This window comes from Scomber japonicus, chromosome 15 (assembly GCF_027409825.1).
Source record: "Scomber japonicus isolate fScoJap1 chromosome 15, fScoJap1.pri, whole genome shotgun sequence".
NCBI lineage: Eukaryota > Metazoa > Chordata > Actinopteri > Scombriformes > Scombridae > Scomber > Scomber japonicus.
The window spans coordinates 5,887,016-5,903,338 of NC_070592.1; the positions used below are offsets into that span (position 1 = coordinate 5,887,016).

Consider the following 16,323-nt stretch of genomic DNA (forward strand, 5'->3'; position numbering starts at 1 on the left):
TGCCACAACATTTCATTTCATTTACTTTTCTTGCAGCAGAAAACACAGTTGTTGGCTTTGTATGGACATGAACTCCAGCAGGTGAAAATCAGTTCAAACCCCCAAAACGATAAATCTTATTTGTGATGTTTGTGGGGGTTTGTCTTTGTGAGTCAACAAATCAATTACAGGACAGGTCAAGAGGAGTAAACAAGCTTACCCAACCACAGCTGGTTTATTTTAATCTGAGCAGTTTTCCATTTTTGAACACCTTTAAACTAAAAAGCATCGTTTGAGTTCTCTCATGTAAATATTTTATGATTTTCAGCATTTTAAGAAACAAACAGGTGAGCTTTTTTTTTTTTTACTCTCCAAAGCCCCTTTTTTTTTTTTAAAAAGCACAGCTGCACCCATATTTCTGTGTTTTCTCCCTCCTCTAAGCTGTGCTCCTCTTTGCCCAGAATGAATTAAAATCAAACCAAACATGTGCATGTGGATTAGATTATTATTTCCAGCCTATTTTCCATCTATTTCTCTGGTTAATTCTCTCTTCGCTGCAGCGGCTCTGTAGTAACACTTCAGCTCCACAACGACCTGAGGGATTTCTGGCTGGATGCATCATGCTCAACCCAGTCACGTGTTTATAATTCAGAATAAAGAGTGCACACACACACACACACACACACACACTCGCACACACACTCCCTCTCTCTCTCTCCCTCTCTGTCTAACGCACACACATGAAAGCATGTTCACATTAAACTACATAGTTGTATAGTTGCATGCAAATGTCGGAACAAAGGGGACGCTCTCATATGTATGTTTGAAGTCCAGCGTACTGCACACACAGAAACATGCACGAGTAAAATGCATGCAAACACACACTCATGGTGTATATTCATAGACACTCACAAAAGCACTCGGGGCAGATATGAACACACACACACACACACACTCAGAGCCTTGCAGCAGTATGCAGTGGTATTCTCTCCTCTGTAGCAGCTCTCTCTTGGCTCAGTCTGTGCTGCTTTCTTTCATGCATCTCTCTTTCTCTGTGTCTCATTTTCCAGTAGTTATATGTGTGTGTGTGTGTGTGTGTGTGTGTGTGTGTGTGTGTGTGTGTGCTCGCTCGCGTTTTATTTTTTCTTCAAGCTACTCTGCAGATCTTTCACACGCCGAAAAATCTCTCCTTTTACTGTTCATGACTCCGGATAAAAAAGACAAACACAATGTTCCAGGCTGAATTCTCAGAATCAGATCCTGCTGGGCGGTTTATCTCTTCTTTTTTCTTTTTTTTCTTACAATCTGTTTCTCTATCTGTTTCTTCCTCTCTGCCTTTAGATGTGTCCAGACTCTTCATAAATACTGATAGCATCTAACCTTTTATGAAAAGAGTGAGTACAACCTGAGCAGCGATATGAAATACTGGGCTAAGTATCACTACATGATGAGAGGTGACATCTCCTTAGAAATAATGCAGTCAGGAAACAAACAATGCAAAATGGGAGTAGCCATAAATTCCCTCATGCGGGTTCAATCTTTATAAATGAATTTTGTGTGGCCAAAAACATTGTGCAAGTTACTCTTTGCTCATAACCTTTTGAGGAAGGAATTACTCATTATTCGACAGCAGAAGTTGGTCATTATCCACATTACTTGTTAAATTATTTCGTGTTACTCAGCCAAGAACAGTGCTCAATAACTCTAAATGTCATCACATCACTGTAACATGTAACCACTAACAGTGTCCAGAAGATCCAATCTCTTTTACTCGATTAAAACTTTGCCGTTTCATGCATCTTGATTGGATCCAAGCAGCAAAACCTTAAAGTGTAATACCACCAATGGCCAATAGATGCAACTCCCACTCTAAAAAGCGCCAATTTCTCTCTAGAAATACTAAATTAATATTTCTTTAAGTCATTATGGTGTCAAACTCTAAATTCAGTCCATTTTTTAATAAATGTGCTTGGATCATTATTGGAAATGACGGCTTAATGAATCAGATTTAAAGACTTATCGTAGCTTTGATGTCTATCGTGTGGGCGTTGATTGACAGTTGGCTCACCTGCTGCCAACCTCCACAGCTCCAGGGCTCGCACTGAGTCTGACTAACATTTCAGTACATCTGATGTTCCTTGATCATGATATCTGTCATGTCTGCACAATTTTACAAACACAGCCAATGTTAGCCCAGTGATTCCAGTAAGCTAGCATTCGCTTCAGTCTGAGGTAGCTGAGTGTGTTTCCAGAGCTTTAAAGGCAGCGTCCTGCACTCCTTATTTGGAAGCTCCTGGCTCCAAACAGGAAAGATGGCGCCGACCATAAGCTGCAACTCTGGGCTTCAAATCAGCTCCAATTAAACAGGTGACGTCACACCTCGCTACCCCAGACTGTGGTTGAATCTCATTGCTCTCCGATATCAAAAAAATCTGTAAATGCATCCAAGAAGCATTCTAGACAGATTCTTGCTGAATGCGTCATTCTCTCCAAGACGAACATATTTTCGTATTTCTTCCAAGAGCAATTGTAACATTAGTAATGGTATGAGGAATTTGTCTCTAAAAGGGTTTATCGTCAGTGATAATGACAGCTGAGGTTAACAGAAATTGGCCAGTACTCTCTCAGCCGCCTTAAAGCGACGGTAAAAGCAGCTCTGATGTTTTCATGATGTGCTATCGTATCGTACAGAAGGCGTGCAGAGCTGTTTTAGCGTTTACCTGATCCCTGAAGAATTCAGCGGCTAAATGATGTGTGTGGGTAAGAGAGCATTGATCTTTGAGAGCGAGTGATCTACGAATGTGATTCATCCGTGTGTTTGTACAAGTTTATGGAAACGTTGTCAGCTAGCTAGCTAAACTGTTATTGTTGTGACTAAACTGTGTGTAACTGCGTGCTCTGAAGTGTTTAAGTTGTTCTTATTTTTTGGCATTTTTGGTAGCTGACTCAGGTGCTTTATGACCACAGTCTGGACAAGAGGAGGATCAATCCCGATGTACGTGTAGCTCACGAAAACCAACAGACGTTACGAGACAATTGACATGTCAATCATAAACAGGGTCACTAAGTTGTCGCCATATTTGCTATTTTTCTATTTTTCTGTCAGTCTTCTCTTCTGACTTTCTGACTTGTTTAAATGGAGATTTAAAGGGTTGTAAATGATTAACTTGTATTTTTATGCATAATTTCATGATACCAAAAGGCTTAAAGTTCTTTAGGAGTTACAATGGTCCACTTTGACTTGGATGCAACAGTATAATCCTCCCTTTTTGTCTTTTCTTCAATTCCAAAATGCGTTCGTTTGCTATCGTAATTAGATACACATGTGAAAAAAGGAAAAACTGTTACAATAACTCTCTCTCTCTCTCCAAACATCCACTTCACTCATTGTCTCATTTTTCCCTTGAATGTCTATATAATAGTTCAACATTTACAGAGACTGAATCTGTCATCTGTAAATCATTGTCATATTTGCTGTGATGATTCATTCGATCACAGCTCACAGGATAAAAAACATGACGGTCAGCATAATAAATAGTGGCTTTGTGGTTTCTATTAGTCAGATTTGGAAGCTGTCAGACTTGTGAAATCTTGTGAGAAAAGACACAGAAAGCCTCATCTGATGTTCTGGCAGTTCTGGTTCACATCAAAAGCAGCAGAGAGAAAGGAAACAATAAATTATAAATATATATATATAACGGATAAAAACAGGCGGCTGGAGAAAACCGAGGAGGGCTGGAGGAAAGGGTGTCAGCCATTTATCAGACAGAGATACTTATAATTGGAGAAAATCCTACACTGGTTATTGTTGAAGGTGGGGAGTGGTGGAAATTGGTTAGTTAATGTAATGCATCATGAGTCTGAATGAGTCTGAGTCCTCATTAGTGCCAGATCACATCCAGGGCTTTGCATGTACAGCTTCATGTATGTCTGATTGCATTAGCTGGTGTGGAAATTTCCTCTTTCTATAAATTTAATCTCACAGTCGATTTGTCAGGAGCTTCTCATTTCGAAAGCCATGTTATTTATTTAAATTTTTTTATGTGTAATTTTGAAATCATTGACAGGTGCATTCCTGAAAAAGGGTCAAAATGGAATAAAAAGTGTAATATCAAGGCTGCAAGTCGTGTTTGGACAATATATGATGGACTTATAAGGACCTTCTGTTTTATTGCGAAGCCTCGAAATTCACCGCACTACCACGCCCCAACAGGTAGGTGAAAGATTTTGATACATTTTCATCTTCAAGGTCTTAAGATGATACTGAGTGAGTCTGAAGTCAGTTGGATGAAATCTGTAGGAGGAGCTAGTTAAAATACAAGGCATGGAAATCACCAAAATGGCAAATTCAAATCAAAATGGCAAATTCAAATCAAAATGGCCGACTTCATGTTGGAGTTAGGGTATGGGTCCAAGAGACTTTTTTGTGCATCTTAACATGATAGATATAGATACCGAATTTCGTTTGTCTACGTCAATCTGGAGCGAGGGGCTATATTGTTCTAGGGGGCGCTGTTGAGCTTTTTGCGACGGCCATTTCCGTGAACCATAAAATATCACATTCTTCACCAGGTTTGACACGTGTGCCAATTTTCATGACTTTTCGGGCATGTTAAGGCTGTCAAAAATGCATTGTTGTTTTTTAAATACCAAGAGTAATACTTTCAGTTTCAATAGGGCCTTCACACTGTCAGTGATCGGGCCCTAAAAACGGCGCTTCCATATTTCCTCCCAGCTCACTCTTGATGACTATGAAATTCTAAATTCAGTCACTCACCGTGTAGACACTCAGGTCCTCCAACCATGCCTTGCTGTTGCTGCTGTGGCTGAGGTTGCGGCTGTGGCTGGACGGTCTCCAGTCCCAGCAGCGAGGAAGAGGAGGATGAAGAGGACATGGAGGAGGCAGAGGAAGAACATGGCGGAGGAGAGGAGGGAGGACACTGGGAGCTCTGGTTGGGCACCGCTGACTGGGAGCTCTGGGAGAAGAGTAAAAAAATAAAAAATAAAATAAAAATATATGACGACTGTTTCCAAACTAAATCACAGCATGGACAACAAGAACAGGATCGAATCACGGGTAATTTATCACTTGTAGATTCATCCAGCTCACACAAATTAAATACATCTGTTGGACGTGACCAAAATTGAAGAAGAAAATCCAAATTTTGTCCTCTCACGGACAGTTTAAGAGGTCTACATGCCAACTGCAGACAATGGTTTCTTGTTTTTAGATCATAAACAAACTGTCATTAGTCATTAGTGCTTTTAAATCATTTTTTTTAACATTCAATCTATAACAAAGTAACAATGGCAGAGACTCAAAATGACAATTTGGCATCAGATGGTTTGCAGACAATCCCCCATAGGCTAGTGCACGGACACAACACATCCACTCATGTTCAAATCAGACAGGATGGCGACACTTCTAATGAGAGAGGTATTATTAGGCAAATGCTGCTGGCTTCATTACACCATGTCTGGAATAATGGAAGAACAGGAAAACTTCCCATTATTCCAAAGATAGTTAGCCCCCATTGCCTTGTAATCATACCACATAAATCGAAATAAAGCTTGGAATTTCCCCTTTTAAAAGTCGTATTGCGTGTTTCTAATTGTTATTAATTAGCTGCATTTGATTTGTATGAAACCGGCAGTAATGGCGGTTTTGCATCCATTTCTTCTGTAGTTCTTCTTGCCATGGGTAAGATATCATACCTGAAAGACATTCATGATATCTCCGACTTGGATATCCCATCTTAGTCTTGCAGGTCTTTGAGGTTGAAGGGAAGCTTTGGGGTTTGGTCTCCATCAGTCTTACCTGAGAGGGGATCTGGGCGCTGGTGGAGCTGGGCCCGTTACTGTGCATTCCCATCCCGTTCTCGGTCAGGAACTCCTCCAGGTCCATGTACTGCAACTGAAACAGGCCTCCGTCACATGGCAGGGTCCTCTCCCACAGCAGCGGCCCCAGGAAAGCTGACTGGGAGTTGGGTCGCAGCCCGTTGGAGTTTGGTGCTCCTCCCGGCCCGCCGGGCCCCCCGGCACTGACACTCATGGAGTCTTCGTCGGAGTCCAGGGGCTTGTCTTTGTCTGGAGAGATGGAAGGACGAAATGTTTGTTACTGTTAATACTCAAACAGGCTGCTTTGTGTTATCAACCAAACAGGGTGATGTCACATGTTTCTCCTCTTTGAGTTTGTGTTGAAGGATGAAGGAAAGAAGGAAAGATAGGAGTTCAATGGTGTCATATATTCTCACACTGGTCACAAGTGGACTGCACTAAATCCAATTGTAAGTGACTTCCAAGACAAGACACATTGTGACCCGATCACTCAAACCATTGTTCTGGGATGCATTAGACTATATATAATTTCTAGTGTAAAAGCTAATGTGTCCTAATGTGTCCCTAGCAAGGACGAAACAGTATAATATGCAATCAATACTGGACATGGTGGTTGTTTCAGTAAAAGCAATGGTTGGAATAGTCTGTATAGTTCTTGAAACTCTTCGCTCTTTAGCTCATATTTAAAACAAAAGTGGTGCTTGTCTGGCTGATGTAATAAATGTGAGCTGGCCGCTTTGACCTTTTAGCTGGAGTGATGTATGCAGCAATGAAATCTGGACACAAGTGGTCAGCTCAAGATGTATAATAGAGGCAGCTGTTAACGGCAAAGTGTCTCTGCTGTCCGCCTGTTATCGGATCACCTGAGAGACACATATTAATGCCAGGTGTAAGGTCAAATACTCCATGTAACGACCGATTATAGGTAATATCTGATGGACAAACAGCTATTGATCTGATTGGATTCTTAAACTCTATATATGTGCAGACAGATACCAACAGATACCAACATGCCAATGCTTTACATTTGAGTGATATTTTGTCTAAAAATCAAACTTAGAAGGCAAACAACAGTCATTAAACAAACATCTGTTTAGTATTGTGTCCTTTGCTTTTCTGTGATGCACTTAGTTGCAATCATTAAAAGGAATCTATAAATAAAGTCGACTTTACCGACCCTGCACTTTGACCTCTCACAGGGAACGGCTGTCCAATGGAAAGATAGATCATCGACTTCATGCATCAATAAACCATCACCAGAAAAAAAAAGAAAGTCTTTTATCTCGTCTGCTGTGTAGGTTTGATCTAATCTCTTATTGTGTTTATTAGCTTGATTTATCAATATCATTTATAGATTTTATTTCCACATTTTAGCCCCTTGGTGTAGTTGTTTGTTTGTATGCTCTTGTATGTTACTGTTGGGAGGGTTTTTTTTTCTGTGTACAACAAGCTGCTTCTAACTAATTGCCCCAAGTGGGATTAATAAAGTTGTTTTGAGTTTGAGTTGAAGTGAGAATCCTGCAAATAAAACAGGATTTAACACAGTATGAAAAGAGTTACTGTGATGGTTTTGTACTCTTATCTTTTTGTAATATTATTATTATAAGAACTGGCTGCAAAAAAGTGCATATTGAATAAACGGCACGCTGAATAATAAAACACAATAAAATAGTAATAAAAGAGCATATTTAACTGGGCCAGGCTGACAGGGACAAGAGAGTAATGAGAGAGGGGGAACGACTGAGGGAAAGCATCGGGAAGGCCGGATATTTAAATTTAAAGTGATTAAAACACATAAATACACAAAAGATTACATCAGGAAAACAGCAGAAAAGAGAGAGAGGGCGAATGATAGAGAGAGAGAGAGGGACGGGAGGGGGGAGGAAGCATAGAGCAAGGGAGTCCATCATATTCATGTATTTTATAATCTTTCTGATATCATCATCTTCCTCCTCTGCCTGGCAGTTTCCTTTTAATCTACTGTGTATTTATTACTCAACTCTTACAGACCGAGGGAGAGCCAAAAAGAAAGGAGTATAATCCAACAGATGAAAATGTTGATCAAATGTAATCTCTGTGTCTATTACTTTGTGCAGACATAATCTTGGGGCTGTTTTCTCTTTCTGTCAGTCGGAGCTTTTTAGAGATTAATAATGGGGTGGAGCTGCAATGATCAGTTGATTTGTGGTCAACTATTAAATTAATTGCAAACTTTTTTAATAATCAATTCATCTTTGGAGGATTTTTTTTAATGGGACCTATTATGCTCATTTCCATCTCTTTATTTTTATTTCTGGGAGTCCACTTGAGTAGCTTTGCATGATTCAAATTATTCAAACACTGGTCCTTTATGCAGCCCCTCAGTTCAGCCTCTGTCTCTTAATAGGCAGTCTTAGCTCTTGCTCTTTAAGCCCTACCTCCCCACCCCCTTACGATGAATCCAATCTGTTCTGACTACCCTAACCCTATTTAAAGGGAAGCTATAGCGGCCGTGTTAAATTACTGCCAATAAAAAACATATCCTGCTTTACTGCTTCATATTAAAACATTTTAAATGAGCTTACATACAATTTTATTTTTCAGTTTGGAGCCATTTTTGACAAACTACAGCTAGCTAGCTACAGTTGCTGGAACAATATTGGCAACACTACTATGAACACATAATGTGAGGTTACTGTTTTTATTCTTAGACACAAAAAATAGAGCCGATAGATATCCTTTGGTGACATTTGAAGGCACATTTTTCCCCTTAAAATGGAGCTATGCTAACACTTACATTTGCTGTACTCAGTGTAACATTTTGTCAAGTGCCTCTAACAAGATGAGAACTGTATTTCTCTAAATGTCACACTGTTATGGTTAAGTAAAAGGGATGTGGAGAGTGCAGTGCAGCGCAGTAACATCAGGAGGAGGAGGAGAATAATACTGCTTTTCCCTCACACTTCTAGTGAGATAGAGGGATGAAAGGAGAATCCAACAAGACAGGTGAAAGGAGGCACGCCAAAGAAGAGAAGACGATGAAGACTGATGGGTGTAAAGAAGGAAAAGATACACAACGAAGGCAAAGTAAGGAGGCCTGTAGGTGTTATGGAGGGACATAAATTGAAATTATTTGATGTGTGTGAACAAATTAACAAAAACAGAAACTATATTGTTGAAATGTCCACATAAATAGTATTATTATTATTGTACATACTGTATGTTTAGGTCAATTAAAACCAACATGGCCGGATTAACCTCCAAAGGGGCCACGGGGCAAACGTTTGTTGTTGGGCCCCTCTGACCCCCCTCTATACACTGTAGCACTCTACAGCTGAAAAATAACTGGTACCAGCACAAATGTGAATGTTCGCTAGTTTTCTCAATTTTCCACAGTAAACTCAACACATTTTGGGTTTTTACTGTTGGTCAGAACAAGTCATCTGGACATGTTAACTTGGGGTTCAGGGAATAATGATCAGCATTTTTCAATATAATCTAACATTTTTGTTACACTGAACAATCAATCGATTATTACAGAAAGTATTTGATAATCAAATTGATGGTTAATAGCAGCCTTGCTGTACACCAAAATGTGCAATTTGATAAAACAAACCTTACAATAAATGAGCTCAATATTATTGAAACAATTGGTCTTCGAACTAGATTTTGACCAAGAGCTCCTCTTCAAGACCAGGCCCACAAGATGGAGGACCTGTCATTGCCGATTTTGTACTTCAGCACTGCAAATGTACACCTAATTTGCAATTAATCAAATTATGCAGACCCAATTGACATGGAGTAAATCTTTTTGGGGCCCTGGGCAGTTGCCCGGTTGGTAATCCAGCCTTGAAACCCAAGCATCTCATTTATACTGACAACTTTCACAGTTTATTTTGCGCTACATTAGGCTACAAATTGGTATTTGAACCTAACTCATAGCAGCTCAATTGACCAGTACTGCTTTAACAAACCACTGCTGTAACATCACAACTGTACAAAAAACTGCTGAGGTCACAAAAGACAAATATGGTAACCTAAAAACATTAATATGATGGAATGAAGTCAGCATTTTAGGCGCCTTAAAAACCAAAGCAAACCATTCTAGACTGAGTGTAACAGTATGTGTTCCATTCTAGAATGCGTTTGGAATAGTATGTGTTCCATTCTAGAATGTGACTCGTTCTGTTCTAGAATGTGGTTGTGATATTAATTGTTTCATTCTGGAACTTAATTTGTTCCATTCTGGGATATGATTGTGATTGCTGTTAGCATGTTGTTAACATTTTGGCTGCTCCAACTGACCGAGGCAACCACAACTATCTGAAACAACAACTTAAGACCACCAATTACGTAATTCAATAGTATAAAGTACTAATTTGTGGACACTCGTTATTAATTCAAGAGCACAAATTGCTAAATTGTGTGCATGAAGAAAGAAGTATAGAAAAATACAATAGCTCTCAACACATGCCAGGCTCTATAGGTAAGAAATGGGGAAATCGCTTTTGTTAGGAAGCAACAGGAGGAGAGAATGAAAAGGGGAGAAGGAGGGGAAATGGATGGGAGGAATGAGTAGGAGTGACACAGCTTAATAAAAGTGATGGTGATGCTTTGAACTGGAGTGGACAAGTCATTAGACCTGATAGAGTGACCAGAGTACAAAGGGAAAAGAAAGGTTACAGTGAGAAAATAGAGAAGGAAGGACTGGTAACAGGACAGAGGATCTATGCAAATTTGAATGAGAGGTGAGAGAAAATAGATTTAGAGTGAAAGAAAGAGGAGATAGAGATGAATGCAAATAAAATAGGCTCGGAAAGAAGAGGTTGAAATTAGAGCATACTGTAAAAGATGACAAGCCTGAGAAAATGTAAATCAGCTGAGGGACCTCAATAGTGGAAGACGGGAGTGATCTGAGGAGAAGAGTGCGAGGAAACAGGAGTGCTAGAGGAAAAAAAAAAACAACAACTCAAAGACATGTGAGGGAACGACAAGAGGGAGAAAGAGACAAGAGAGAGATGTGCCAGATAGAGTGGGTGTTTGTGAAGGCGTCAAACAAAGCTAGCCAGGGAAAAAGCGCAGGAGTGAAACATCGACTCACTGCATCGCGGAAAAGGGGAAAGGCGTCAAGAGCCAGGGGCAAACCAAAAACACATCAAACACTAACATCTTTTTGGCACCGCGGCCCCTGAATGCATCACCTATCATTTGGAGATGCGCTCTATGGGCGCTGACAATGAGGCTGCCCAGGCCTCTGAGCTGCCTTCTGACTCCGTGGAGAGCCTGTCAGCCACGCTCACCATCATCTCCTCCTCCTCCTCCTCTTCCTCTACCTCCTCCTCATGCAAAGGCACAAAAGAAAAACTCCAGAGAAGAGAGCTGCAGTTGCACCAACATGCCACCAGGGGCCGCCAACTTGCAGGGAGCGCTTTGACAGTGTGATTTCTTTGTTTTTCTCCCCTCTCTGTGCATGTGTGTGTGTTGGGTTTTAATTATACTTGCGAGGGCTGACCCTTGATAACCTACTGTGCTTGTGAGGACATTTTTGCATGCTCTCACACTGATAAAAACACTGATTTTGCCTGTAAATATAACATTTCGAGGTGAGAGCAATCCTCCATGGAACTGTCCTCACAAGCCCAGCAAATCCTGTGTGTGTGTGTGTTTGAGAGCAGCTGACTGGGAGTTATGACATCTCCACAGTGGAGAGGAAGGAGAGGCAGCCTGGTTAATATTTGTCATGGCAGCTGGTGGATGGGAAACAATTCAGTCCCGCTCAGTAACCTTTCTTTAAACAGAGCGGCAAATTAGATTCAACACAAACACTACTGCTGCCTCTTCTTCTTCTTTTTCTTCCTCTTCTTGGCTGTGTGTGTGTGTGTTTTTTTTTTTTTTGATGGCATCCACTCCAGATTGTGTTTCTTTTTTTAAACCACCCTCATCTTTCCCTCCTCCTGATAATTTCATTTCACCAAATGCAGGAAAGGAAGCATTTTTTTTTTTAAATGTGAGAATCCAGCAGGGCCAGAAGGAGGAAGGCTGAAGTGAAAACAGAGTGTGCATGTGCATATATATGTGTACGTGTATGTGTGTGTGTATGTGTGTGTGTGTGTGCATTGGACAAGCAGGGCCTCTGTCTTTGACAATCACACCTACCCACTCAGTCACATGCACACACACACACACACACACACACACACACACACACACACACATCCACAAATGAATAATCACTGTATGATTCCTGTGATATTTCTGCAGCACTTGAGCTGCTTTTAATGTTATACCACTCAAATATTCCCATAACATTTCTGCAGGGGCTTCACATGCATATTTAAAGAACTATACAGTGAATTTATAATTTAAAATAGTGCTCTCCTTATGTTGGATTGCATGATCTCCTACAATAAGATAAAACACACTTTAATGCACTTATAATGCATTGAAATGTATAATACAGCATTAGAATTCACTTGCAGCACATTTAAATGCATTATAATGTCTCTCCCTTGCAGTCACTTGTTGGCTGAGGTATTTTGATAGTGTCCCTTTAAGACGTCTCATGCCTATAGGATCCACCTCGCTCGCTCTCTCACACACGTGCACACACGCTCACGTGCACGCACTCACCTTTCATCTCACAGCAGTCCTTGGTGCCTCTCTGGTCGGCTTTGATTGGCAGCTGAAGTAACGACTTGAGGTTGGTCATGGAGGTCAGGTGGCCACCCTGGGGGCCACTTCCAGTCGGGTTGCTGGCCCCAAACTGGGGGCTGGTGGCCCCGGCAGGAAGATCCGGCGGCAAGAGCTGAGTGAGAGGCCTTGACATAACTTCTTTAAGGGGGGAGGAGGAGGAGAGGGGAGGAGGAGGTGGTGGTGGAGGTTGAGGGAGAGCAACCTGCAGACAGTAAGTTCAAGATCAAAATAATCCAATTAGTGGTAGTTGACAGGCAGGTGACGCCTGTGTGTGCGCAAGATCTCCACCTGATATCCCGGGTTTTTCTTCCCGTCACATGAAGAGAAATGTGTCAAGAAACGAAATTAAAACAGAGGAGAGATGTGGGGGGGGGGGTGGGTGGTGGAGGTGGTGTTGGTGGTGGTGGAGGGGATTTATCTCCAAAATGGCACCACCATGTTGACCGTGCGAGTCTTATTATTCATCCTCACAGACTGATTGAGCTTCAGGAGTTGCTGTCACCTCACCTCCGTCCTAATTTTCCCAAAATCAAACTCAGCTCACAAAATGCCCACAACAGGAAGACACATTAAAATCCTGGAGAGCGCACGAGTGAAGTCTCCCCCTCTCTTCGAGTTTGTGGTGGTAAAGCTGTGGCTCACGGTCGGGTCCGGTCCGTCGGTCGGTTGGCTGGTTGGTTAGTTGGTCGATCGCTCGGTGAATTTTAGTCCGGAGTGGGAAAACAAACAAATAAAAAGAGAAATAATCGCCTGTGTAGTCCCATACGATGAGTGAGGAAATAGGGATTATAGAATAGAAGCAGTAGAATAAGAGTCGAGTCGAGCTGGTGGGATAATAAAAGTATCCACACAGACACACTCTCACACTCTCTCACACATACACGCACAAAAAATAACAGAGAGAGAGAGAAGAGAAAAAAAAAAGAATACAAAAACAAACTTGAGATTGAATATGAGCGAAAAATATAAGATGAAGGAAAGAAAGATCCCCCCAAAATAATAATATCCAATAGTATGAGAGTCAGATAGATGGTGCTGATGGCTCTTATTTTCCTCTCTCTCTCTCTCTCTCTCTCTCTCCCCCCTCTCTCTCTCTCTTTCTCTCTCACACACAAAAACACACACACTTCTCTCTATTTTTGTCGTTCTTTCTGACTCTCTCTCTCTCTCTCTCTCTCTCTCTCTCTCTCTCTCTCTCTCTCTGCCAGTCAGCTGGAACCAACACGGGCCGCTCGTGTGACGTCAGCGCTCACGGGGGAGAGACGCTAGGGGGCGTGGATCGTTTGCATGTTTTGGCCCCCCCCACGCGGCGACGCCCCCTTCCCATACAGCCACACTGCAACCTTCACTGCTCATGGGAAAGCTGGTAGATATGAGCTTCCATGCAGTAAATGTAGTTTTTCTTCCAACTTCACACATTAACACATTACATACTGTTGACCCAGTGTTATATACCAGACAAGACATTTGATGACTTTGCCTTCTATGATCTCTAGATCTCTAGAAAAATGGAAATATTTAAACTTTTAAGTGCAGCTGATATGCATTTCTGTGCATTAATTGACATTTGTATGTAACATTGGACTTTGGACCAATATACAGGGTGTCCACAAAGTCTCTTTACAGTTTTTAAAAATCATTACAAAAGCAATTGATGAGATATGTTAATCAGATTTCTTCTATGCACTCAGTGGTTATCAAAGTTTTTAATCACATTGCATTTGTGTATCATGCATTGAACAAAGATACGGGACATCAACCACCTGAAGCTAAACATCACTGATGCCATTGCCTCCATTGATGAGGCTCTGCTACAACCAACATGGTGAGAAATCCAGTACTGTCTTGATGTGCTTCATGCAACTAATGGAGCCCATATAGAGGTGTATTAAATGATTACATTTCCTCAGATCTGTCTATTCATTTGCTTTTGTAATAAATGTGTTAAATTGTAAAGAGACTTTATGGACACACCCTGTACAATAGATGCCTTTTCTCCATCTACACAAAATGTAAAAACTGAAGAATCCACTTTCTCTGCTCTATCTTGTATAGAGATAAAATGGCTTGTTAATGAAATGCCAGAATATGAGCAGTATGTGAGGGTTAAGGAAGTACTAAGCTGCAAATTTAAGATGGTTTACCTCTGATTTAGTGCCTATGGTAAATGTTCTTAAACTTAAACTTACACACAAAACTATATAAATGCATATTGCATATTTGAACTGTTAGTAGTATACCTGAAATACTAATATAGCACAGTAGGGAACATTTAAAGTACAGTTTGTCAAATTGTCCAGGTTGGACTACCCAAGAACTCCATGACCGCAAAGAATGAGATGGCGGATACAAGCGGACCGAAATGAATTTCCTGCACAGAGCGTCTGGGCTCAGCTTTAGATATCAGGTCAGGAGTTCAGACATCCGGGGGAGGCTAGGAGTAGAGCAGCTGCTCCTTATCACCGAAAGGAGCCAGCTGAGGTGGTACGAGCATCTGGTGAGGATGCCTCCTGAACGCCTCCCTTTAGAGGAGTTCCAGGCACGGCCGACTGGGAGGAGACCCTGAGGTAGACCCTGAGGTAGACCCTGAATACCATGATGGGGTTATATATATGTCTATACTGGCCTGGGAATGCCTCGGGATCCCCCAGGAGCTGCTGGGAAGAAGGATGTTTGGGTTACATTGCTTAGCTTAGCTTAGCCACCACGACCCTGCCTTGGATAAGCAGAAGACAATGGATGGATGGATGGATGGATGGGTGGATGGATGGATGGATGGATGTGGATGATCTTACCTGCTGGAGGGGTAGCAGGTTGCAGCCGATCACATTCTCAGCCCAGAGGATGATCCACTACAGTCTGCCCTCATCCTATAGCAGTTGTATGGATGTATGAGACGGGGATGGAGGGATGGAGGGGTTGAATGTCTTTAGCTACTGCAGGAAGTACATCCTCTGCCGAGCCGAGCCTTCTTGGTGGAGGTCTTGACTTGAGGTCCTGGCTGATGATGGTTCCCAGGAGGTTGACGGACTCCACATAGTCAACCGGGGAGTCGTACAGGAGTGGTGTCAGAAACATATCTGTGAATATCATTTAAGTGATTGTTTGAGTTAGACCTAAAAATCCAACATCTGTTACATGGTATTTAAGTATATTTCATCAAAGTTATATTTTTAAGATATCTTTCATGTTTTTTTGGATTTAAGAAAAGTATAATTATGATTTCCAATTTCAATATCTACTCAGTCCAAATCTCTTACTCTAAAAATCCACATTGTCTCAAACTAACAGGATTCATAGGGTTAATGGTAAAAAAACAACAGCTCTTCATTAATAAAAGAAAAAAAACTACATTAATAGGTAGAATATTATTAAGCCTTTTTCATTATATTTTAATATTGGCAGCATAAGACTATATTACTCATTTTCCTTACCCTGTAATATGTTCAATAACAACATCAAACTCAGGTATATTATCACTCAACACCAATTTTACTCTTATCTCATAATGTTACTATTATTTTCCTATTTATATTTATTTTTTTACTATTATTGCTTTCATTGCTTTTGTACCTATTACCTATTTATTCTTTTCTATTGACACTCTTCTATCTTTGCTCTCCACTTTGCTGCTGCATTAATGTAAATTACCCCCATTGTGGTTCTAACTAATAAAGGAATATCTTATCTTATCTAATGAGTTTTCCCCTTCCAGTAGAAACATGAGGAAAACATCTTTTTACTGATATATAATCCACATTTATAAAGTTTAACCCTCATATGCTGTTCATATTAATCTCTACACCAACCCCACCCACGCCCCATCAATCATTA

The 16,323-nt window shown here is 40.9% G+C and overlaps 1 protein-coding gene across 1 annotated transcript in view; it reads right to left on the minus strand.

Annotated features, from left to right (window-relative positions):
- The window catches only part of dbpa (D site albumin promoter binding protein a), a 44,022-nt gene extending 30,486 nt beyond the window's left edge, over positions 1-13,536 (minus strand). The window contains exons 1-3 of the mRNA XM_053334952.1: positions 12,427-13,536; positions 5,798-6,066; positions 4,757-4,955 (exon numbers count right to left, since the gene is read on the minus strand). Coding sequence (XP_053190927.1) covers positions 4,757-4,955; positions 5,798-6,066; positions 12,427-12,622 — 664 coding nt within the window. The 5' untranslated portion in view covers positions 12,623-13,536. The remainder of the gene's footprint in view (positions 1-4,756; positions 4,956-5,797; positions 6,067-12,426) is intronic.
- Between the last annotated feature and the right edge of the window lie 2,787 nt (positions 13,537-16,323).